Raw genomic sequence first — 26,489 nt, 5'->3', positions numbered from 1 at the left:
CGATTCATGAAAAAAACCCATGTCTGGATTAAAAAAACCACTAGGATCAACAAGTTTAACAGTGTCTTTATTTATAGCGGTATATAAGACAATTCAAGCCATGTTTTCCAGATCAAATGCTCTGACACCTTGGTAGTTTTTCATCTCCCAATTTTGGTCCTATTTTTGGCCTCAATATTTCATGAAAAATTCATTAATTTTGGGATGGCTCAGAGCAAGAGTATAATTTTTTTGTATTTATCTGAGGTCATCATGATGTACATCCCGGTGGGAAATATGTCTAAATTTCTCTTTTATTATTGGGTTTAAAAAGCTGGTACCAAAATGAACCCAGTTTCATAGAAGCACCCATATTTAAATAATTCAGACAAAATGCAGTTTCTCAGCTTTTCAGCGGTATCAGATATGAGGCATTTGGATGTTCAGAGGTTCCACGGCAAATATAGAAACACCCATGTAGTTTCACAAATAGCAGTAGTTGTAGACACTTTTATGTTAAGTTAATAATATATTTTGCTGCAAAAGTCACTTTTTCTCTTGTTTTCTCTGTTTTGTTATACTAACCTCTGAATTTGCACTGAGCCTTTATGAATCCGTGAGTTTATTATCGGAAAATACCTGCTTTTCACCAAAAATAACGCAAAATGCAGCCAATACTATTATAATGAATAGTGATAAATTACTTAGGAGAGGTTAAATGTTGCCACAAAAATAGTTCTAGGTTATAAAAGGTTAACAGAGACTGAAAACAAAAAATATTAAATTTCACTACATAGCATACCGTGTTTATGCACCTTGTAATTAAAAAAGTTTAAATATTAGACTGATTTTTTTTCACATATAAATCCAATAATAATAATAATAATGATAATAATAATAGATTAGATTTCTATAGCGCCTTTCAAGGCACCAAAAGCACTTTACATTATTGATCCATTATTCATTTGCTAGATAAATATGCACAGGTTTCAGTCAAACAACAACAGCCATCACAGTCTGAGCCTTTCTTGGTACTTTCAATTATATCACAGAACCTAGAAGTTTGACTTAAGAGAAGAAAATGAAAATAACCTCGTTTCCAGAAATGTCCAATTTACTTTTTAACATAATAACACTGTTCTGCCGTTCTATGTTCAGCTGGTTTCCGTGTCATTAGTGCATGTCAGAGCTTTTAAGTTACTCTTCACTCCTATTAAATTCAACCTCTGAAATTTCTGGCAATTGCGGTCGATGTACTTCATTTGTATTTGTCGCCGCTCTTGTCCACCAACCAACTGTGAACCTAATATGAAATCAGCAGTCAGAGTGACAATGGCCCGTAGCCACAAATTGTGATTAAAGTAAGTCGACACTCGACAGTGGCAGAGCAGTCAGTGTGAGTTAATGAAAGGGCTGAGGGGACGGCTCTCTATGACAACACTCGTCCTCTAAGGTTCTGAGTCTGTTTCTGTTTCATTAACCTACTTTCTGGACTTGAGTACCATCCATCAGTTTTGACTTTGACTGTACAACTGAGTGGCACAAAGATGGACATGAGCAGAATACACAGGGCTGGAAAAAACCACAGCAGACTAAAAACTGGAATGAAATGATAGTCCTGGTATTTCTGTCTCAGGACAATCACATCTGACTGGTGCATCAGCTTCGTTTTTGACATTACAATGACTTTTACAGACCATGCAGCAGTGTTTAAAATGTGACCTATTAGACGAAGCCGCCACTGTCCATCTGTAACCATCAATTTTATGGTGATTGGAAGGTTAGTTTAGTTATTGTACGTCATATTATTATCGTAATGCTGAATGAATTTGAATGTCATCACACATCACCAGGGTGCGATTTGTCCAGAAAAACGGGGGGGGGGGGGGGGGGGGGGGCAGTTATATACGCGGAGGTGAGGTCCATAACTAACGTAACGCTGGTGTGAAACAAATGTGAAACTTTACATACTTTCAATGTCCAACTCCCGGGTTCTATTCCTCTACTATACACGAAATTTTCACAACTTCTAACCTGTATCCACTGGACCCCCTCCACCGCTCTATGGGCCCCCCACATATTTGTGAATTCTGAGACTGCCGACAGTTTGGTTCAGGTGAACGCCAGCGCCAGTAATGTAGGATATAGGTGGAAGAAAACTCAGTCACAACCTGCTTGTTAGACTGGTCTACAAGGAAAATGCTTCCAGAATAAAAGTAATGAAATTTTACCACATGAGAGTCACTGATAAAGAAAAATCAAGTAAAAAATGCTGGTTGGCTGAACTTTCCAAGATACAGCCTTGGGTCAAAATGTGAAATTCAAGAATTAACGAGAGAATGGGTTTGACTCAAAAGGAATATTTGTCTCAGAGCTACAAGATCTACTTCAAAACACTGTCTGCACATTAGAATGCATTCACTTTACAGGTTCTATTTAGTGGAAGATTTATAAAACTATTATATAAATGTACATACACCAATATATATGTGTAATAACACTTAATCATATACCTTGAAAACATCAGCAAACCGGCACTTTTGTCATTTATTTTCCAATTAATCTTATTAAAATACGTAACATTTAGAACATTTAATGTCTGAAGCAAATCATTTCTAAAAAATTGTACATCAGTGTTATTTTTATTTATTGGTTGGTTGTGCCCCCCTCCCCCGAGGATGAAATTCATTGAGCAGAAGTAGGGATGTAAAAACCAGACGGGGGGTTGATCGCCCCCATCCCCTCAACAAATTGCATCCTACACATCACAGTTTTCCTCATAACTAGACCTTGTTTTTAATCAATAGGACTCAACAGTATGAAATCTATGACCTATCGGAGTCTTCGACAGATACATGATGCATTGTGTTGGATACAACAAGTACAGATCACTAGAAAGGGCAAATAAATGTGATAATAATACCCATTTCCATTTCCCCTCCAGTTGACAGAATTTTACTAGACCAGCCCGGACTCCACAATGAGCCCCAGAAGTCTAAGGCAGAGCACGAACACCAAGTTAATGAATCTGAGATGTCATTATAGCTGTTCATGCAAAGATTCAGTGTCACTTTGCTTTATAACCTTGGCCCATTAAGGGAAAAAAAAGATAATAATCTGCACTGGAAATAAGAGTAATAATGTTATGGTATTCAAGACAGTAAAACCAAGACTGTAATTACTGCACTGAAGCTTTTTGTTGTAAAAAGAAAAGGTGTGAAACAGCAGCATTTCTGCCTCCTTTGTCAAAGTACAAGACGCTTATCGTAAGATCAAGAGGAAACTTCGACATCTTTTCGCACACTGAATCAATGATCATGTCTAAAAAAGAATAATGCACGTTACAAATGCAAAAGCTCAGACTGATTAATGTTGGAAAATGGAGAAACTTTTACAGCATCAGGGGAGGAAAAAAAAACTTAGTAGCTACTTTATTTGTTGTAAGAGTCAGCAGTAGCGATTTGGTTTCTAAAATGTTCCATCAAGCATAAGATGGTGTGTGTCAGGAGACCCCTGAGGGAAGGTCTGGGTAAATGACAAGTCTGTGAGCGGGGATTTGCAAACACACAGAATTCCTTAGCAGCACAGGACAAGAAGGCATATGAGCCAAATGGCGTCCACAACGCCTCTGGGTGCCATCTCATCTGTGCACCTTTAACCAGTGGAATCCATGTGGGCGCATCAACACAGAGAAGTGTGTTAATGAAGGCTGACGCTGGGATAATACCAAACACCTGCACATAGATTCTACACAAACTCTCTTTTTTCTGTCCTACCTCTAGTTGTCGCCTCAGTTCCTTCACGTGGGCAGAGTCCTGAGACAGGTCTTCCCTTTGCGAGGCGTCGGCCAGCACGTTGACCGTCGTCTCCGCCTCCTGGAGCCACTTCAGGAAGGACTCGAGCTCTCGGAGGGACATCTGCAGGCCCTTCAGCTCAGTGTCCAGCTGAGCCTGCCGATCACTCGCCCTGAAAGTCAGTATTGAGACGTTAGCACGGGCCAACATATGGACGTTAACCTGTTAAAGCCTGGGCCATTTGTTTCCGTGTAATACAAAATATTGGATTAGCCGATAGCAGAGGCTTCATTCATTTAAACCATAAAGACCCAGTGCTACTTTTGTGGCAGTTCCCAAATGATTTTTTCTGTCTATTTAATCATTCGACATTCTTTTTATTGGAGTCAAGGTCGGCAGTCATACAAGAAAAAAACAATACTTTTGGATTTTCTACATAACAAAAAACACAATACACACCCCATCCCTCCCCCCACCCTACAAACTCCCATCTAAGATTAAATAAATAAATAAAGAAAGAAAACAAATAGAGGCAATAATATCAGTAGGTGTGGCACTCATCAGGCATAAATAATTAAACAAAAAGACAACAAGAGTGGAGCTGGTCCTATTTAATCATTCTTAAGTGATTTATCAGTGTTTATTAAAATATTATCCTTTGTATTTGTGTTTCTCAGTGAAAATCAAATATTTTCCTATACTTAATTCCCTGATCATAAAGATGTTCATACAAGCTCAGATTAAAGTTGAGGGTTACTATATCTTGTACATTTTTGTATGAGTTTCACAGTTATACTAAAAAAAATTTTAAAAAAAAGGAAAAAAAAAGCTTTCCACCGCTATGGGCATTTTATTTAAAAAAAATGTCTGAATAAACTGCCCTATTGTATTATGCTGTTTCCAATCAAGACAATTATTTAATGTAAAAAAGCCAAAACCTTTAGGACAAGGAGATCAAAGCACTGACAGTTGCATACAAGAAAAAGTGGCTTCTTCAGCATATCTATCATTACTTGAACATAAAAAAGGCAATTTATCATCATTTATTCTAATATTATGCTCAGTATTTTGCATTCTCAAGTGAAAATGAGGTATTTTCCTACATTTAACTTACTGATCATGATTGATATCCACAAAAGTTCAAATTGAAAGTTGAGGAAAAGGAGGAAAAAGTGACTTTTTCAGTAAAATATATCATTAGCTTAACATATACCAAGCATCTCCATCCACTGTCATTGATCCCACTCTATGGGTTTTACTGGTGAATCAATGTTGTAGAGGATGACATTGTTTCCACGGTAACTACAGAGCCTCTGAACGTCTAAATGTGGTCATATCTGATGACCATGGAAAGATGAATAACTGTATTTTATACCAATTATACATGTATTTACATGTATTGATAGGATTAGTGGATCAACAGGTGTTTAACCTTTTATAGCAGTAAATGATTTTGGTCGCCAGTGGATGTTTGGGTCTTTATGGGTTAAACCAAGTAAGGACCAGAAAACAGCAAAGATGAGACAAAATTCATAATCATCGCATCATAATGCAAGAGTTTAGTTTTGCTTTTCTTTGTCGCAGTCAGTGAGTTTTAGCAGTACAGAAATAATACTTGCACTATTGGATCTGCTTAGTGTTAGCTTAGCGCTGCAGAGTTAGCCTCACGGGTCTGTTGTTTAATTAAATCATTCATAATACACGCTGGTCTCAGAATGTCAGAGCTTGTTTGAGATACTTGTTGTTTGATCCCACAGTTGGTTTTGTTGTGCGTTAAGCTGATGTTCTATTGGTTACCTGGATGTATAGATTATGTATATTGCTACAACCCACATATAGCATTGCCATGGCAACACAGATGGAACTGTGAGCGACTGGGTTTTACATGCAGCTACTGGTAAGGTGTGTGATTTCAGCACGTCAGCTCTTATATGTCATGGTACTTCCAGGTAAACAATTGGAGTACGCACCTATTGTTGATGCTGTTCCAGGCCGTATTGTGTTTATCCGTGACCTCTTTGATCCTCCTGGTGTCGTCAGTGGAATACTCTCGCAAAAGATGATTGGACAGCTCATTGAAGGTCGCTACTATCGCTTGGCCTTGGCCCAGGTCTTGGAGAAAAGCCTGTAAAACAATGAACGTAGCGGTGAAAGGGTCATTAGGACATTGTGGATTGATGGATGTGAATCAAATGTCATCCCTGCTGGCACTAATCTATTTTTTATATTATGTATGGGCATGCACTGCTGTCTATATAAGGCTGTGGTTGGATATCTGCTCTTGGTAAGACAAATTGCTGTGCAGGTATATTAATGACCTGTTCTCCAAACATAACAAAATGCAATTAAACTTGAGGAATTAAAAACCCAAAGAAATTTGTTATTCCTCTGCCTGGCTATCTGACGTTGTTAGTTTAACCTCTACTTAATCAAGCAGGTTACATAAGACCCTACTGTTATTCATAAAACAGTATCATTATTTTTAATTTTGTATCAGCAAACAAGTCATCCATGTATGACCTCCCAGCCTTTCATTCTTTAAACAAAAGGTGCACTGCACAGTTTTAAATGGACAATTATTCATCCATACTGGGCAAAATAAATCGAAGTGTGTATCTCGCCTGCTGAATTGTATTACACTCAGTTGCCCTCTAGTGTTCAGCTCCGGTAATGCATCCAGTCGCCTGTGAATTTGTTCCCAAGTCTCACCTCAGTCATCATCTCAAATTAAAATGATGGATGATATGGGTGTATGAATGTTATTAAGGTTCATAGTGATACTGCAGTGGGTGATTTATTCAGCCTCACCTTGTTCAGACTTATAAACTGTGGAAAGGACCTCTAACACTAACTATAAAGTAAAGTTGTTTGGTCTAAGATTTTTTCCTCTCTATTACAGAAGTGAACAAAGTCCCCGGAGTGCCTTCCAGTCTACTATAATGACATGGATACAGAATGAGCGCAAATGACCTCAGGAAGGACAGGCATTGGGAACCCTGGGGACATTGAAACAAAGTTGAGAAGTGAAACTTTTCTCTAACCTTGTTGACAGCGAGCTGTTTAGTCAGAGGGTCTCTGGACTGCTGGAGCATGTTGTGGAAACGTCCTTCGTTGCTGCCAATAAGGGCCGTCACTTCCTTTCTTTGCTCCTCCCACTGGTTGCTGTGGCCAATCATGTTGTCCAGCTGCTGGAGCCGCGCCTCAACACCGTACTGAGTGCTGTCCCACTGGCTGCGTACCTTCTCCACTACATACAGACACATCAAGAGTGATATTGTCATTCAGAATTAGCCTCATAAAACCAACCCAGTTACAGAAGAAAAACAACCTGTGCACATCCAGAAAAAAATCTGATCTTTACTCTCGTCTTTAAAGCAGATAATATAGTTCTACCAAATGTCATGTCACTCACGCATAGGCTGGTAAGTTTTTGTACTAAATAATCTCGTTATGTACTTACGTTTTTCAGTGATGGATGTGCGAACGTCCACATTCGAGGTCTTGTTTTTGATGTTTTGAGCCAAGGTGAAAATGTCCTCGAGTTGTGGGTGACGCTGCTCCAGGTCAGTCTTTGTCACCTACCAGGACAAAACACAAGCAGTAATAACACACCTGAATAAAAGTTTAAAAAATATATATATAATGACAAACCTTTTTAGCAGTTTCCCATTACAGACATACGTAAATGATTACTTAGTCTGTAGAATTTTATTACTTATTACTGTTAGTTTTTGTATTTTTTTTTTGCACTACTTTATATATTCACATTTTCTTGCACTCTATCCTGTTGCTACCTTGACCAGTGAATTCAACCAGATCAATAAAGTTCCCTCTGTCTGTCCGTCTGTCTAATAATTATTTAATCCACTACTTCCTTCCTGTGTTTCTGACTTCTCACCTGTAGACGTCCCATGGTGGTCCTGATCTCATCCACGTCCCCCACAGTGACAATGTTAGACTTCAGCATCTGGGTAATGAGCAGAAGCCAGTCTGCCAGTTCAGTGGCCGTCTTGTTCAGGTCGGTGGGCGCCACGGACTCTGGCGTGTGTGGGGTTTGGTGGTGGGGGTCCTCGCTCACCAGGCTGGCCATCTGCACGGCGGACGGGACTGCAGACACTGAAGGAGGGCACGGGAAAAAGGCAGGGAACTCAAGGAGAGTAATGTTGACATATAGAGGGTCTTTAAAAGGAAATGATGCAATGAGCATTTAAGATGTTAGAGCGAGAAAGGAGGCGTTGTCAAATGGCCCTCAGAGGATAGTGGCAACACTCTAAATCATGATGAATGAGGCATCGGGGCTTGTTTCAGCGTTACACAACCAGAAATTTGTTGCTCCCCTCTCATTGATTATTTCATCATGCATTTTCATGCACCATAATAAGGAGCCAATAAGGGATTTGAAACATGTCACCTGCGTACTAATTATCTTTATGCAAATAAATATTTGTTTGTCCTTTCCCGTGAATGATTTCTGTGCCTTGTTAAGAATATAATACCTCACGGGGGACCTTATTCTTCCTCGCTTTCTCTATGCTCTTGAGACTGATTTTTTTTTTTTTTTTTTTCTTTTTCAATCATTAATTCTTCAGATATTTTTACCCAGTTGCTGGTGCTGGACGACGAGCTGGTGCTGTGTCCACGGAGAGACAGGTGGCTGGAGAGATTCCCTCAGTCGTCCATCCAGAGCCTTCCAATCGGACGCCAGCTGCTCTACTTTACTCTATACACACGAATGCATACAAATGATTACTTAGCGCAAAATACTAGAGGACAAGAAGCGAGTGCATCCAGAGTTTAACACAACAGCCAATGCACAGTGCATCTCAAGTTCATCATTAATTAAAGTAATAGAATTGCCCTTAAGCAATACACAACAATTATAAAATAAAACCAAGGTGTTTCTTAATTAAATTAAATCACAATGGAAACCAGGACCTTTTCCTGAGGCAACAGCTGCTGCCGTCTCTGTAGTTCTATGGAATGAGCCAACAGGTCCTCCAGGTCCTTCTTTCGGTCTCTCATGGATGCCTCCAGAGCCTGCAACGCAAAAAACTCATTTTAGGTACAAGATTTTTGTGATACAAGGCGACTGCTGCTATAACCGGTTTAGGTGTTTGAGTTGTGGTGATACATTTAGGGCATAGGTCGGCAACTTTTGCTATCAAAAGAGCTATTTTCGAAGAGAAATAGAAAAACTAAATTGTCTTGAGCCAAAACATATCCCTAACTGTTTTACCTCAAAGTGGTGACTGATAAAGAAGCTCTTTTGGAATAGTTTGCATGGAATATGTGGAGAATAAATCAAAGTTTTGGTGCATTTACAGAACAACAAAGAAATTACAGAACTATACTAAAGAAAATGCCATTATTGTGTTTTGCAGCAAAAATGTACTGGTATAAGAATGCTTTCTTTGCAATGGAGAGCACAGATGAAAATACAGATACAGTGTCATAAAATAAAAAGTACTCTACTTGTGTCTCAGAGGAGGAATGGATCAATATCTGGAGAACTCAACAGTCAATCACTTCTTCCAAAACATGGAAGGAACATTGCTAGAAAAATTTGACTTGTATTTGATGATTTTCTATTTTGATTTGTATTTTTATTGTTTTTACTTTAGATTATTATTTCAGTTATATTGTATTTTTAATTCTTTTTTGTCTTTCTTTTCTTCTTCCTGTGTATTGTTTATTTTCGGGGAGGTATTCACATAAGCCGTTTTTGGTTTCTATCCTCTCCTGCACAATGATGTTCCTTGTTTGAATGATCTTGGTTTTTTTTTTTTGGCTTTTTTTCTCTTGCTGTTTTTTGATGTGCAAATCAATAAAATAAATAAAACATATATAATTTGTTTTTTTATAACACCTAAAATTACAGCTAAATATGTGTCCAGAGTTCAACCTTGTTCGAGAGAATGTGGAAATGTCAATGTAAATCGTGCACACGTCTTTTGGTTATGTGCTAAACTTGCATCATTTTGGGATGATGTATATTCAACAATTGTTAAGATATTGGGTTATGCAATCCTTAAAACATGTTTAGTAATGTATTTCGGATGCATTATTGGTAATAATGTAAGAAAAAATGATAGATATTTGTTTAAAATAGTATTAGCAGCCTGTAAAAAGGCTACTATCAAAAAATGGTGCAGATTAGAACCTCCTACAACTAACAATTGGATACAAACTGTGAATGGAATATTTGAGATGGAGATTCTGACCCATAGACTGAGGACTCAAGAAAAACAGTGTCATGATAAATGGAAGAAATGGAAAATTTTCCTTTCAACGTCACATTACTAAAACCAATTGTTAGTCACAAAGGTTTATTATGGTCAATGTATCGCAAATGTCACTTATGTTTGTTTTGTATTCTTCATAAATCAAACAATAAAAATAAACTATAAAAAAAGAAAGTACTCTGCTATTCTATAACTATAACTCATATCCTTCCCAAAGTTTCCCAGAACTTCTTTATGTTGTCTTCTATCTTACATGACACTCAAGCAAATTTTATCTTCTGTACTGCCAAACTTCTGTCAGTCAGTATTCTCTAAAATATCATGGACCACATCTTTGGAATAATCTACGACCTGAACTTCAATCAACATCTTCTTTATCATTATTTAAAAAGCATCTGAAAAGGACTCTAATTTATGAAAAAATGTAAGGCTGTATATGATTTGATTTGTATTTCTATTGCTTTTACTTTAAATTATTATTTTAGTTATATCGTATTTTAAATTTTTTTTTGTTTGTTTGTTTTTGTCTTTTCTTCGTCCTGTGTATTGTTTATTTCTGGGGAGGTATTCACATACACCTTTTTTGGCTTTGATCCTCTCCTGCACAATTATGTTGCTTGAATGTTGTTTTTTATGTTTTTTTTTTTCTCTTGCTGTTTATGATGTGCAAATAAATAAAATTAAAAAAAATATATATATTACTTCTTCTACTGCTTCTATTTTTAGATTAATATGGAGTACAGTCAACATTTTTACAGCTGCATAACATCAGACTGACTTTATGGTCTCAACAATAATAACAAAATACATTAAAAAAAAAAGTCAATAAATAAATATAGCCTTAGTGTTATTCATTTCCATATGTTTTTTGACAAAGCCACACGGAGCCACAAGAAAAGGGCCAAAGAGCCAAATGTGACCCCAGAGCCACAGGTTGCCTACCCCTGGTTTAGGGTATGGGTCTACCTGTGCGTGGCCGGGGCTCAGGCCTCTGGTGGTGATTGTCTGGTGTGTAACGACGACCCAGTCCGTCAGCCGGTTCATTCTGTCCTGGAACTGGGCGTGGCTCTGCAGGTTAGACTCCACCTCCCCCACCTTGTCCAACAACTCATGGGTCACCTAAAGGAAAAAAGGGAAGTAGAATGAGATGATTATATGCAGAAATGACACATAGAGTAGTGTGTATAAGTTTAGATTTGTTTTAGTAATGTTATAATGACCACACATATGCAATTCTAGGTTTCTGTCTTAAGATAAAATCAGGAGTTTCAACAACCTTTTTACACTAAACACATCTTTAACTATTTTTCCTACACAATAAAAGATTTATTCTATTCATTTTTTTTGTTTATTTGTTATGAGCGTGCATGCCTCACTAAATACTGACTCTACCCCTTAGAAGCCATTAAGTTCTGTTTGTGAGTTTAATATACTGTGCACATATTTACTGAATATTTTTGTAGCATATGAAAGAAAAACAACTGATAAATATGTATGTTCATTACCAACCAGCCAAAATAACAAACCAAATGTTGGCCTAAGACACAGTTATGTATGTTCCTTCTCAACAGGGATAAACCCATTAAAAACAAGCAACTGACTCCTTCCACAACGCCAGCATACAAGGTTTTCTTTCTGTTTTTTTGCGGAGTTTCACAGAGCAGCCAAAAAACAAGGAACAATAGATTCTCCTCAAATTAGAAAAGGCTTTCTCACCTCACTGTCCTGCCAATTTTGCATCTTGCACAATACAAAGAAAACTGTTTGACATTTTGTGACTGTATAAAAAAACAATAAATATTCCTGTTCACATTCTCTGTGGTTACTAACATGCTGCGCATCATATGACTGCACCACAAAAGATGTTCTATCTGTGCCAATCAGAGCTACTGTAGAGTCATTTGACCCAGAATTGTAAACTTTTGCACTAAAAAATGAGGCAGATGTTAAGTGTATTTCTTCCCGTGTGAACTTTTTTTTTTTTTTTTTTGTGCTTTTCTGGTATGTCAATATAGGTGTGTATGAGAAAATGATACGTGAGGTTAACTGATACAAAGGACGTGATTTTTCACATATTACGCTGATAGGAATTTAAACGATAGACTGTTTTGGGGAGAAGGGGTGGAATTAAATAAGTTATATTTCCTCCCACTCCTTTCTGGATGTGCAAATGAAGACATACTTTTTCATTATGTATAGGTGTTGTTTTTTGTTTGTTTGTTTTCTTATAATCTGTTTAATTTATAAGGGCTAAGTAAGATTACTTTGTTTTGTTGCATATTCAAAATAAACTAAATTAAAACAAAAAATAAAATTAAATTAAAAAAATAAAGGCAAGGCAGGTTTATTTATATAGCACATTTCATATACAAGACCATTCAAAGTGCTTTACATAAAACAGGGGTGTCAAACTCATTTTGGTCCAGGGGCCATATTAAGCCCAATCTCATCTCAAGCGGGCCAGACCAGTAAAATAATGACTTAATAACCTATAAATAATGACAAATCCAAGTTTTTCTTTTGTTTTAGTACAAAAAAAAAAACAAACAATTAAATTATGAAAATATTTACATTTTACAAAAAAAGATGTGAATAACCTGAAAAAACAGAAATTTCATTTGAAAAATTTGTGCAACTTTAACAATATTATGCCTCGACTTATTATTTATACATGTACATTCACACACAATGTTACATAAACATTTGGTAACAGGCAGAATATTGTCAAAATTTTGGAGTTCGGAACTGAAATTTGAACAATTTCTACAATGTTCCATCTCTTATTATTAACACAACTACAGATCACAGTGGATCCATAAATGCACAAAACATTTAGTAACAGGCAGAATATTGTTCAAATTGCACATTTTGGGTTGCTCATCTTTGTTTTTATTTATGTATTTATTTGTGTTTTATTGTGAAAGAATAGTTTTTGTAATGTAAATATTTTCATAGTGTAATGCTATTTTTTTTCACTTAAATTTTTTCCACATAATTTTTCACAAAGAAGATTTGTAGTTGTCATTATTTATGGGTTATTGTGTTGTTATTTTTTACTGTAGATCACATTGGTCTGTATGTGAAACCTGAACCAAAATGATTTTGACAACCTTGACTGTTCAGGTTCATTTTTGCACTTTCATCCTGTGGGCCGGAATGGAACCTTTGGCGGGCCAAATTTGGCCCCCGGGCCGCATGTTTGACACCTGTGACATAAAACATTTAAAGCATTATAGCAGGGAAGCAATAAAAAGTATAGTCATGAGAAAAAAAAAACAGTTACCGTACTTTCTGGTCTATAAGCCGCTACTTTTTTCCCACACACTGTGAACCCGCAGCTCTAAAACGATGCGGCTAATTTATGTTTTCTGGGCTAACAATTGATCGGGCTGACGAAGAAGGAAATAAAGATGCTGCACGTAAGCTTGGCATCAATGAATCGATGGAGAGACGTTGGAGACTGGGTGAGTGCGGCTTATAGTCCGGAAAGTACGGTAAATAGATATAAACAGATAAAACAAAAGTGTATAAATGACAAGAAGGAAGAGGTAAAAGACGATGTTAGATCAGTGTTTTTTCAGACAAAAAGCCACGGACAGTCTACTCCAGAAATAAAAAAAAGGCCACTAAACCTGTTAAAAGCTACATTATGGACTTGTTAGCAGAAGCGGTCCGACCCTTACTTTGCTCCAGTTGAGGTTGATGGCCCTTAGTTTGGAAACATGTAGGTCTCTGGTCTGAGGGCTCACACTCGGATTGGCCAGGACCTGAGGGGCGTGTTTGTTCAACCAGCCGAGACGTTCGTTTTGTGCATCCATTTCCTCAGCTAAAGCCTGCAGGGAAAAAAACCAGTGACCCTTAAATCCACGAAGAAACATTGATTATGTGAAAATAAATATAAACAAGAGTGAGGTTCAGAAGTAGAACGCAGGATAACATTTAATTCTGTTTTCTCTGAGGAAATGAGCTGAGAGTGCATCACAATTGTAATGTACTCAACAGGGGTGTCACATTTTAGCAAGAAGTCTACATTCTTCTAAAATGTGGATGTGCTATAAATGTATTTTCTGGGTGTGAATACAGTATTGATCTGTAGAGAGCGGGCAGAGGATAAATATTTAAAATGTACTGATTTTTAGTGGCTGGATAATAATCTCGCTGTGTATAATAAGGTCAAATAACTGGGACATTTTATCAGAGTAACTGACAGAGGATGACGATATTTAGATGTCCCTGTCTGTTATACAGTCATGGAAAAAAGTATTAGATCGCCCTCGTTTTCTTCAATTTCTTGTTCATTTTAATGTCTGGTGCAAGTAAAGGTACATTTGTTTGGACAAATATAATGATAACAACAAAAACACAGCTCATAAGAGTTTAATTTCAGAGCTGATATCTGTCCATTTTCCATGGTTTTCTTGATAAAAACCAAAATCACTTCAGTTCTTACACCAATATCTAAGGTATTATACTGACAAAAACAGTGCTTTTAGGCATTCCATGTTTTCTTTTCTGCATGTTTTAGTCACATGATACACACAGGAGTTTGTACTTGATTGCATAACCATTGTTTCTGATGACTTTTGACGGTCTAATAATTTTTTCTGCAACTGTATGTGAGGTATGTACAGCTGTAAAACAAAAGTTTCAGGGAAAAATCAAAGTGGTCATATTTAGAGTGACCTCTCTTTGCACTTAACATGTCTTTAACTCTTTTGTTCAGACAACATGAGATGTAAAGCCTAAATTTTCTGATTTTTTTACACCAGGTTTCATTCAACACATGTCAGATGTTTCTAATTATTTGTGCTGCTTCTTGTCATGAGGTCAGAGGTCACACTAAATAACCTTTTAAATTAATGTTTAGAAGCCATTTAGTTCAGTTTTTGTGTTTTTTTAAGGCTGTGCACAAATTTACTGTATTTTCTTGTCGTGTACAAAGAAAGAGAATGAAAATAAATGAAATAAACATGTATGCTCATTTCAACCCTGAAAAATCTAAGCTAAATGTGGCCAAAAACTTGCACAGTGCTGTACACAGTTTTTTCTTTCTTGAAAAAAAAAAAAAAATTAACCATGGAAGTCTCACTGAGGTTAAAAACGACAAAAAATAAAAATAAAATAAGAGCATCCCAAAATCAATAAGTTCGTACATCAATATCTATGGCATTGTACTGCCAAAAACAGTGCTTTTAGGCATTCCATGTTTTCTTTTCTGTCTGTTTTAGTCACATGATACACACAGGAGTTAGTACTGGATTGCATAACCATTGTTTTTGATAACTTTCGATGGTCTAATATTTTTTTTACGCAACTGTATGTACAAGCTAAAATTCTGTCAGCCATGTTTTTGCGCATGTGCAGATACTGTGAAGGGTCTGTGTTCCTTGTACACTTACCTCTATTGCACACATGTGGTTGAATTACAATCGTATTATCTTATAGAGAACTAATGTAGCCCATAATGATGCTATGAGATTATTACTGAATAGACCTCAGTGGAATAGTGTGAGTAGAATATTTGTGACTGCAGGAGTCAATGCTTTTCAAATGGTTTAAAGGAATCTAATGTATAGTGTGTTTAGTTGCTGAGTTAATGACTCTAAAAATTAAATCATTTAGTGCTTAGCAAACATTAGGTTAAGTGCTACGTGATACTAGTCCCAGCTGTGGGGATTGTCTTTTGTATTATGTATTTTAACCTCCTAAGACCCAGGACATGTCAGCAAAGTACAAGCTTTTTAGTTTTTGATTAAATAAGTGCCTATATTGGAAACATCATGATGCAACAGTTTTTATCAGATGCAATTTTTAAAATTTTTATGGAATGTCCTTTGTGGTGGACAGTTTTCTTTTTTTTTTGTGTATAAAATTGTGAAGCTCTTGTCCACAAATGTGGACAGTGGGTCTTAGGAGGTCAAATTAAGATTTTTTTTTTTTGGCTTATACTCTTTTGTATTTAGTTTTTTGTGTGGTTTTACTGAGACACTTGATCTCCAAATTTCTGTTATATCTGAATTGCACTTTTATTTATTTAATTTCAGCATTGCCATATAAGCATGAGAACAGTGGATCTTGTTAGTTCGTGTTACGTCTGTTATGTTATGTCTAATGATTAATACAATGTGTTTCTTTTTTTTCTTCCAAAAATTGTTTTATTGAATTTTTATATTTTATATACACATATATAATATATACATATATATATCTACATATATGATATATATATATACATATATATATATATATATATATATATATATATATATATATTATATATATATATATATATGTATGTATACATATATATACATATATAATATACATACATATATATATCTACATATATACATATATCCATATATATATATATACATATATACATATATACATATATATAATACATATATACATACACTATATATATATATATATATCATATATATAATATATATATACATACATACATACTATATATATATATATATATCCATACAATATATTATATATATCTATATATATATACTTATATATATATTATATATATATATATATATATATATATATATATATATATATGAGACAAAAAAAATGAGACAAAACAAAACAAAATAAATTGCATAGAATACGGCTGCATTGTCTCTTGTGGTATATCTTATTTTCTCTAATGCCAGATAGATCATAAGGCCTTTAATTCAAAGGTTGAATGTCGGTGGATTTCTGTCTTTCCATTTAAGTAGAATGAGCCGACAAGCTATTAAACAATGTGTTTTCTTTAGGGAAAGGTTAGAAAAGAAGCTGATGTTCTGTGCGTGTTCTGTGACCAGTTTGGTACAGAATATTCCAGTGAGCTCTATACAGAAATCTACTTGTGGATATGGTGGAGGAGGTGGGATTTAAAGTATAAAAGAAAGAGAAAACAAGTGAGAGCCGACCCCGACTTGCAGTAATTCAGCCATAACGGAGTAGAAGGAGAATAGAAATCTGTCCTTAAATGAAGCATCAGCTGAGTCTCAAACTTCTATGGGCTTATTTCAGGGTTCACTGTACCTTGAGTTCTTTGAGGTTTTTGTCCGTGGCAGTGACGGATAGAGAACTGACTGCGTTTTCGGCCTGTTCCAGCCATAAAGCCAGCTCCCCGCTTCTCCTCACCAGGTCTGACAGGGCTGGATCTCCTCCAGTCAGTCTACACACACACACACACACACACACACACACACACACACACACATTGTACACTCAGATTAGGATCTTCATTTCCCCAGGTTGCAGGCCTAATCCTAAAATGTACATGTAAATTACTGCTGTAGACTGACCACACTGATAATGTTAACCTGCCTGACACTGATAAAGACAGAAAATGTCTCAGGGATGGAGAGGGAAGGCTAACCTCTGTGTTTAACTGCACAGTAAAGTCAGTTACTGTATTGAATGGAATGAAAAAACATCAAGAACTCATTTTTGGTCAAAATGCAAGTGACATGTTCCTTTAATATGTGGTTGCTTCTATGAAACTGGGTTCATTTTGGTATCTGCCACTTTTCCAGCTTTTTAGACCCAATAATAAAAGAGAAATTTAGACATATTTCCCCCCCAGGATGTACCTAATGATGACCTCAGATAAATGCAAAAAAAAATTACACTCTTGTTCTGAACCATCCCAGAATGAATGAATTTTTAATCAAATATTGGGGCCAAAAATAGGACTAAAATTGGGACATGAAAAGCTACCTGGGTGTCAGCGCATTTGATCTGAAAACATGGCTGTAAATGGTCTTATATACCGCTATAAATAAAGACACTGTTAAATTTCACAATCCCAGTGGTTTTTCTAATCCAGACATGTGGGTTTTCCATGAATCTCAGTCTCCTTCCAGGTTGCCTGTGTAACCCATCGTGTCCACTTGCGTTACATGCAGAACCTGCCCATTTAAACACAAATAAATCGCAAGTGATTTTGCAACATTGGTCATTTTTGTGAAACACTCTGCCTTGCATAATTAGTTCGATTCCCAAAATGTACCTACGAGAGAATAAAATGATATTTTAAAAAAAGAGTAGCACAAAATGTTTGTGTCCTTTTTACTGTGCTAGATGCGGATTTTTGCATAAATAATATAAAAAATATATAAAAATGTGTTTTATCTGAAAAATAGTTTCTCTTTTATCTCAGTAAATATTTATTTTTAAAATAGACCCGAAGTGCTTCATAACATTAGTCTACATCTGGTTTGAATTTTTAGCCCCAGTGTCCTGTTTTTTGGGACCAGTTTCATAGAAGCACCCATTTCTGAACTATACTGAGCCCATTTACATGTACACTAATACTTCCATCATAATCTGATTTCTGTAGTTATCAGATTATTCAAGTGGTCATGTAAACATCTTAATCTGATGTGCTTTTCCAGAAATCGAATGGACACACATGGATTTCTCCCTATACTTTGATGCACATGTGGTAAAGATACGGTCTGTGAGCCAAAACTGGCCCGCCAAAGGGTCTGATCTGGCCCGTGGGATGAATTTTTAAAATGCAAAAATTACACTGAAGACATTAACGATCAGGGGTGTTAAAATCTTTTTAGTTCAGGTTCCACATACAGAACAATATGATCTAAAGTGGATCAGACCAGTAAAATTCTTTCACAATAACCTATAAATAATGACAACTACACAATTTTCTCTTTTGTTTTAGTGTAAAAAAGTTAATTCCATGAAAATGTTCACATTTACAAACAATCTTTTCAGACAAAATCTGAATAACCTGAACAAATATCAACCTAAAATGTTAAAAGTAAATTAAGTGCTGTTTTTCCAATATTCTGCCTGTAACTAAATGTTTTGTGTATTTGTAGATCTACTGTGATCTGTAAGTTGTAATGCACATGTGTAAATGTTAAACTGAGGCATAATATTGTTAAAATTGCACTTATTTTTCTTAAGAAATTTCAGGTTGTTTATATTAATCACATTTTTTTTTAATCAAACTTTGTAGATGTTAGCATTTCCATAATGTAATGTTACTTTTTTCACTGTTATTTTACTGGTCCGGCCCAGTTCAGATCGTATTGGGCTGAATGTGGCCCCTGAACTGACATAAGTTTAACACCCCTGCTCTGATGTCATGCATGTATTCCCCATTAATATGATTTATTTAATTCTTTTCCATCTGTACATGTACAAAAACAATTAAAAACTGTAGAAAACAGCAGTGTAGTCAAATGTGAGCAGAAGATAATAATGGGAAGTTTGAGTGTATGTATGTTATGTAAGTAAATCTGATACTGGCCTGAAACATGTAAGGCAGGGGTTTTCGATGATTGCATTTCTGAAGTGCATGTAAACACGTCAGATCTGATTATTACAACTATCTGCTTACTCCCAGTTATCAGATTTTTATGGTCATGTAAACAAGCTCAATGATTCCCTTACATGGCATCATGTCATCATCACCCTCCCTACCTCAAATAAATCACTAAGCTGCACTTTGTCATACATGCATCTGCACTTTAATAAGCACTTTATTCTGCTCTGCTGTAAGGGAATGCCTTATAAATGGTGAAAGTGTTTTACTTAACCCTATAATACCAAACATATCATATTTGATAAATGACTTTTGAAGTCCTCTACATGATCAGTGTGATATTTTTTTCTCTAAAAACCTGATGTACACAATTAGATACATGCAATACACGAATAATTTATTTTAGTCTCATTTTGCTTTTCTATTCTTCTGTACAACACAAATTTTAGTTGTACAGCTGTTTTATGTCTTTAATCTATTCTTGTATTTTATTCTTTTATTTTGTTTTTTATTTATTCCTCTGTACAGTACTTTGGCCCACTGTGGTTATTTTTAAAGTGCTTTACAAAAGAAGTAGAGAGAGTGAGAGCTTAAAGCTATACAGTATGATGTGGCATTTTTATACTTTTCTTTTGCCATCTTAAAATGCTCCTAATAAGCGTGTGTCAAACTAAAATGTAAAAGAAATCCACCAGGTATTGAAACTCAAAAAATGTTTAATTCTCGTACATTTCTGATAAAAGTCTGACCAATCATTTTATTCGGTCCGAATAAAATAATTGGCCGAACCTGGCTGAGCCTCCTGTCAATCATCTATTACGGCCGTCCAGCATCCGATCCATTATCGCCGTCTCACATCCTATACGGGTACCTCTGAATCTGACGCATCACTCGCGCTGCTTCTCCTGTCACTGACCACAGTCTTTCTAGGATGTGTATGGATAGAACTCAAATGCTCATGTGGAAGGGAATAAACGGATTTATTAACAGAAACAACAACTAAGGAGAACAAACAGGAGTCCGATGAATGAAGGATGGAGATAAAAGTCTGGAAGTCAGCTGAACTGGACTGAACAGGTCTGCATAAAGCTCAGCTTTTATGACCGTGGGACTCATACAGGTACATGTACATAGTGTCACACAGTGTAGGATTATGTAGGATGATAAATGTATGAACTATGAAAACTCAAATGTCCACGGAAAATTCGTGGAGGCCGCGCGTTCACAGTGCGCGCCCCCGTCGCCTGGGCATCTCATCTCCGTGGTGCAGTGAAGACACTGACCCAGCTCTGCACAGACCAGACCCTTAAATACAGGGTCTACTGATGGAACAGGGGCCGCGGGCCGTGGCAGGTGGATGATGCATCTGATTACTGAGGGAGGGGTCTGTGGACACACCGAAGTGGACCGGACCTGCCCCTCCGCTTCCTCCGCACGCATCAGGTGAGAGGAGGCGAGCATCAGAGCTCAGGCTAGGGGAAGTGGGCGGGGCTTTGGAGGGAGGCGGGTTGTTCATGTTCAAACTTTTACTAAGTGCTGTGAGAAATGCCACATCGGTAGGTATAGCTTTAATTGTTAATCTTCCCCTGTAAGTCGTTTTGGAAAAAAGCATCTGACAAATGCATAAATGTTAATGTAAATAATTCATCGGGGGGAGAAATTTGTTCACCGGAGGCCTTTCCAGTGACACTATAAGATCGTTATTAATGAGGAAGAAGGCAGAACTTTGCCAATTTTGAAAAGGAATTACCAATTTGTTCGACATGTTCGTGTTATATCATGTTTTTACTTGTCCAAAAATAATACTATTTGAGCATTGAGACCCAATGTATCAAATATGACACAAAATTGAAACTCATACATGGAAACTGAAGGACCAAAAAAGGCTCCAGTTTCAAAGAACTGGAATTTTCTGTCAATTATTTATTGGTTCACGCTTTACAGGGTTAAGTATGTGGGGTTTTTTTGTTGTTGTTTTTTTTTGAGCAATGTAACAGTACATCCAAAGAAGTGGAATTACAGTGCATACATTACATTGCCTTTTATGTCGTTTTTCCTCCAACCAACCCCAAGGCCCTCCGAGAAGGGGCAACAGCAGGAACAAGAACATTATAACAAAGTCTCTGTGCAGTAGAAAATCAGTTAAGTAAGTATGTGTTTTTATGTGGCTGGTTTTTTTTTTAGATATTTTTACTATTTTTCATCATTATTATCTTATAACTGCTACCTGAGTACACATTTTGTTCTTCGTGTGCTACATTGGATGAATGACAATAAAAGAACCATGATTCCGTGTCTTTTCTTTTACAGTAAACAGATTACCTGCGTTGTCTGTCTAGGACTTGCCGGTTGACAGCTCTCCAACGCTGACCCAGGATTTGTAGCTTTTCTTCGAGGAGGGATCCATCAGGGGATGACAACTGCTCAATTATCTGCTCCCCGGTGCGATTTAGTACAACCAGGACCGGCTGGTGGCTGGCGAGACCTTCTTCAAGCTCCTGAAATACACATCAAAGTATGAGAGCGTGTAAGGGACAGAGGAAAGAAAAAAAAAAAAAGACTTTTGGATCAATCAAACAACATAATCCGATTCACTCAGGGCCAAATCCCCGGCTCAGGTCCATCTTTCCAGACAAATCACAAATTGACACATGGCCATGATTTGTGGTAAATCAAGAATTAAGCTGCTAAGTCTCTACTTGGACCAACAGAGATTGAACTTGTCAAGAGAGACCCGTGGAGAAACTGATTACAAAGTCGGCTAAAGTTTAAGTCCGCTAATTGATCTCTCAATTCCCATCTGCTTGATCCTCCGTCTCACCCTCAGTAGCTGTGAAAACAAGTGGAAACTCTTGACAGATGCAAATCACGGAGATAGAGGTGTTAATGATGAAGCAGCAAGTGATAATGCACTGGTTCCAGACAAGTTAAATCCCTTTGGAAATTAAATTGGTGCTGTAATTATGAAACAAAGTGAAATTAGAAACCCCTACTCATCTTTCTCTTCAGTCTATAACACTCCATTTCGCTTTCCATAATGAATCCACAGATGTGCAGAGTTTTTGTTTATCAGGTACAGTAATGCAGCCTTTTTCCCTCTTGGCAATAAAAACGTAATTATCTAGGGTCAAACACTCCATCCATCTCGCTGATCATATCTTAAACATATTACTACAGCTTCCTGGGAACATAACGCTTAGACACATAAAGGATATTACAAGTCTGTATCTGATTAATTAGCTTCTGATCCTAATATGCCAGCATGCCGTGAATGTTTCTAGAATTTCTAAAGGTATTTGCATAAAAATATAGATGATGGAGACAAATTAAAGAGAAAACCTGATGGGAGTGGTCTACCCCAGCATGACAAATTACAGCTTTATACTGACAAGTTCAATTAAATGATATTTCAACAATATTTATAGTGAGTTTTGATGATGAGCTGGAAGGATTATAATAAGCAGTTCTAGGAAATAAATAAATAGATGCCTTCGTCTCATTTAAGTGTTGATGAGTTGTTACTTGTCACATGCAATCAATCAAACGGTGCTGTGGGGTGTAGCACTCCAGACCAGTGTGTTGACTACAGACACGAAGAGAAAAAATAAAAAATAAAATAAAAATAAAAATAAACATAGTGAGAAAGCTGAAAATCTGGCAATAATCAATGTGGCTGTAATGAAAATGATTTGAAGGACTATAAAAAAAGTTTCTAGTGATGAAGTTATGTTATGTGTTTCTTATAATTAATGTTTTAAGTTCATAAAGTCATGTAATATTCATGCTAATGTCACAAATAACATTATGACAACATTAAATTTGGTAACATGAGGTTTTTTTCTCAATCTGTAAAACAATTTTGGGTTTTAAAATGTATTCCTTGTGTTTTAATTTCATTGTATAGACTTAGACAAACTTCACTGATCCACACGGGAAATTACTTGGTCACAATAGCTCAGTTGCAGACAAAAACACTAGCCAAAAAGCAAAAAAGGAAAGTAAGTGTGAAGAGATAAACGCAATAAATATAAACTGAATACACTAATAAAGCAGAAAAAATACAAGATTTACAAATGGAAACGGACAAATGGAAGTAAATATACACTATATACATACAGGTGTGAAAGTGACTGAGGTGCAGTAATGTGAATGTACCAGTTATGTGGATCACATGACCAGAGCAGAAATGGGCACCACTGAGGCATTTTGGGTAAACCCCAAAATGGATATGGTCAGAAGCATAATGGATCCAGTACAGTGTCAATTCTGCACATGGTTCAAAAGACACAAAAAGTATTTGTGCTGTGTTTGATGTTTATGTGCTTACTTGGACTCTGATGCATTTTGGACACTTTATTGAATGTATGTTCTGCTATGCTAACATGTTGGAACCCATCTATTTCCTGATATTGTCCTAAGAGACTTCATCCCTCCAGCAGAGAAAAATGACTCTTAAAATCGATGCTAATATACAGTCGTGAAAACAATTTTTAGACCACCCTTGTTTTCTTCAATTTCTTGTTCATTTTAATGCCTGGTACAACTAAAGGTACATTTGTTTTGACTAATATAATGATAACAACAAAAATAAGTCATAAGAGTTTAATTTCAGAGCTGATATCTATCCATTTTCCATGTTTTCCTGATAATAACCAAAATCACTTCAGTTCTTACATCAATATCTACGGCATCGTACCTGCCAAAAACAGTGTTTTTAGGCATTCCATGTTTTCTTTTCTGTCTGTTTTAGTCACATGATATACACAGGAGTTAGAACTTGATTGTATAACCATTGTTTTTGGTGACTTTTGATGGTCTAATCATTTTTTCCACAAGTGCACACTGAAGCAGTTCATGCAGCTCACATGCTTTTCCCTGTATTTGTCACCCATCTGTATCTATTCTCTACTACAGTTTATTAGTTACACACACACACACACACGCACGCACGCACACACACACACACACAACGCCACATGAATCTTCCACTGACCCCTTGATGCTGTCGTGCAGAGTCCAGGTCCAGTTGTCCCTCAGGGCCAATGCTTTCAGAGAGCAGCGTCTCAGTGTCTGTCAACCACTGACTCATGTCATTCATGTCACAGTGGAACTGCCTCCACTCCTCTATGGCTCGGTCAAAACTCCTGTAGCACAACATGAAAACACACACAACACGTCTCACTTCAGAGGAACCACAAATATAATATTCAGTTCAGTTAGTGCTTCTGATAAACCTAAGTAAATTAAAAGCATAATTTATGAATTTAATTGGAAAAATCTAATTTGTTATTTCATCACACCTAAAATTAAACGTAAACAGATGAATACTCAACAGCCATGTTGGAGACTTTGTAATCGCATGGATTCAGATCATACACATGCTTTTTGGAAATGCACATATTTTCAACCCTTCTGGGGGAAGGTTCACTCCACTGTTTGATGTGTTGGGATATGCAATCCCAAATTCTTATCTTGTTCCTTACCTTGGGCATTTGGAAGAATCGGTGCAAAAAGAAGACAGATATCTTGTCAAGATCCTCCTGGTGGCCGGGAAGAAGGCCATAACAAAGACTGATGCTCTGTCTTACAAACAATGGCTTTCAATCATAGATGATTTACTTGTCATGGAACATCTTACACATAAACTGAAGTTGAAAGAAAACCTCTTTATGAAAAACTGGGGAAAATGGCTGATATTCAGGGAAAAATATGTCTATTAAGGGACCTAAACATATTCTGACAAAAACGCAGGCTGTTCTTTTCATTTGTTTGTTTTCTGTACTTGTGTTTCTTTTCTTGATCCTCAACCAGAGGAGATTGGATTGTATTATACTGATAAAAATGGGAAATAAATAAAAAATTACAAAAAAAAAGGGAGGAATCATGATATTAAACAGTGTGAGATGCCTAAAATAAAAAAAAAAACTGTAAGGGTGACATGTTACCCAGTGTCCTGTATTTAAAATAACCATGACATAATCTGTATGTGCGGATGTTGGTATTAATTTTCTACTTAAAGGTTAAATACTTGATATACGGTTGGAAGCAGAATTATTGAACCTCAAACAAATGTCACTAAATGACAAAGACTAGCAATAAAAAACCCATTTCAAATCATCCCATCATTTAAAGACCACTTATTCCAATACTACTTTGTACTGAAACAAGGTATTTCATCAAAACTTGTCAACTTCTTTAAAATTATTCTAAATCATCCACCTGCAGAATTATAGAACCCCCTCCCGCCAGAAAAAAACAGAAAAAAAAAAAAAAAATTTACTGAATATCTGACCTTTTTGAAACATTGCCAGCCTTAAACGATTGTTTGCCAATATAGCTTACAACTCATAATTAATCCTTGCCCTATTTAAGCATCTTTCTTCAGTTCAGTTCATTTCGGTGCATATTGCTATAATGCCTAAGTCAAAGGAAGTGTCATTAGAGTTCAGAAGAGTGATAACTGAATTCCACAAGGAAAGGAAAGGCTACAAGACCATTGCAGAGACTTTAAATGTACCTAGAGATACAGTTGCTAATGTCATTCGAAAGTTTTTATGTATTTTTTTTTTTTGTTTTGTTTTATGTGCTGGAATAAAGGCTTTCATCTGTTTCTGAGTGTTTTGAATCATTAAAAGTTCTTTAGTGTCTTACATTTGCATGGGGGTTTAATAACTCTGCTTCCAACTGTACACAGAACAGCCTTTTAAACCCCATTAATCATCAAATATACAACTGCAAAGCTCTACATGGTCAACGTCTAGTTCGAGTGGAAAGCAATTACCACAATAATAACGTCTTTAAACTTAAAAGTGAGTTAATAGATTGCATTAATTATGGTGGAATCCAGTTTTGATTACTCTCTGAAATGTTTTCTTTGCTTCTTTGGTCTCATTGTGAACTGAGTGAACTTAACACAGAACGGAATATTAAAAAAAAAAAAAAAAAAAGAATAAATTCTGCTCTTCGGGTAGAACCAAGTTCACTCACTGGGAAATTCCACAGTTTGTGATAAGGAAAAATGGAATGTTTGACCTCTATTAAGAATAAGAAAATGTCATAACAGGAACCCTGACAATACTGAAAAGTTCACGGTGACGCGGCTGAATAATCAGCGTTGACCGAGAGGCTGATTACTTTAAATGCCTAATACAAAAACCAGATCTGTATCGT

At 36.3% G+C, this 26,489-nt stretch overlaps 1 protein-coding gene across 6 annotated transcripts in view; it reads right to left on the bottom strand.

Annotated features, from left to right (window-relative positions):
* The window catches only part of utrn (utrophin), a 397,580-nt gene that overhangs the window by 262,799 nt on the left and 108,292 nt on the right, over positions 1-26,489 (bottom strand). For all 6 annotated transcript variants that reach the window (XM_030127978.1, XM_030127982.1, XM_030127981.1 and 3 more), the window contains 12 exons: positions 24,313-24,463; positions 21,642-21,817; positions 17,066-17,201; positions 13,699-13,848; positions 10,982-11,134; positions 8,709-8,810; positions 8,373-8,493; positions 7,672-7,889; positions 7,234-7,351; positions 6,815-7,020; positions 5,744-5,898; positions 3,756-3,945 (listed from right to left, as the gene is read on the bottom strand). In XM_030127978.1, the coding sequence (XP_029983838.1) occupies positions 3,756-3,945; positions 5,744-5,898; positions 6,815-7,020; positions 7,234-7,351; positions 7,672-7,889; positions 8,373-8,493; positions 8,709-8,810; positions 10,982-11,134; positions 13,699-13,848; positions 17,066-17,201; positions 21,642-21,817; positions 24,313-24,463 (1,876 nt within the window). The remainder of the gene's footprint in view (positions 1-3,755; positions 3,946-5,743; positions 5,899-6,814; positions 7,021-7,233; positions 7,352-7,671; positions 7,890-8,372; positions 8,494-8,708; positions 8,811-10,981; positions 11,135-13,698; positions 13,849-17,065; positions 17,202-21,641; positions 21,818-24,312; positions 24,464-26,489) is intronic.

This window comes from Sphaeramia orbicularis, chromosome 24, assembly GCF_902148855.1.
Source record: "Sphaeramia orbicularis chromosome 24, fSphaOr1.1, whole genome shotgun sequence".
NCBI lineage: Eukaryota > Metazoa > Chordata > Actinopteri > Kurtiformes > Apogonidae > Sphaeramia > Sphaeramia orbicularis.
Note: the sequence above shows the minus strand (reverse complement) of the source record. Positions and strands in the feature narration are given on the sequence as shown.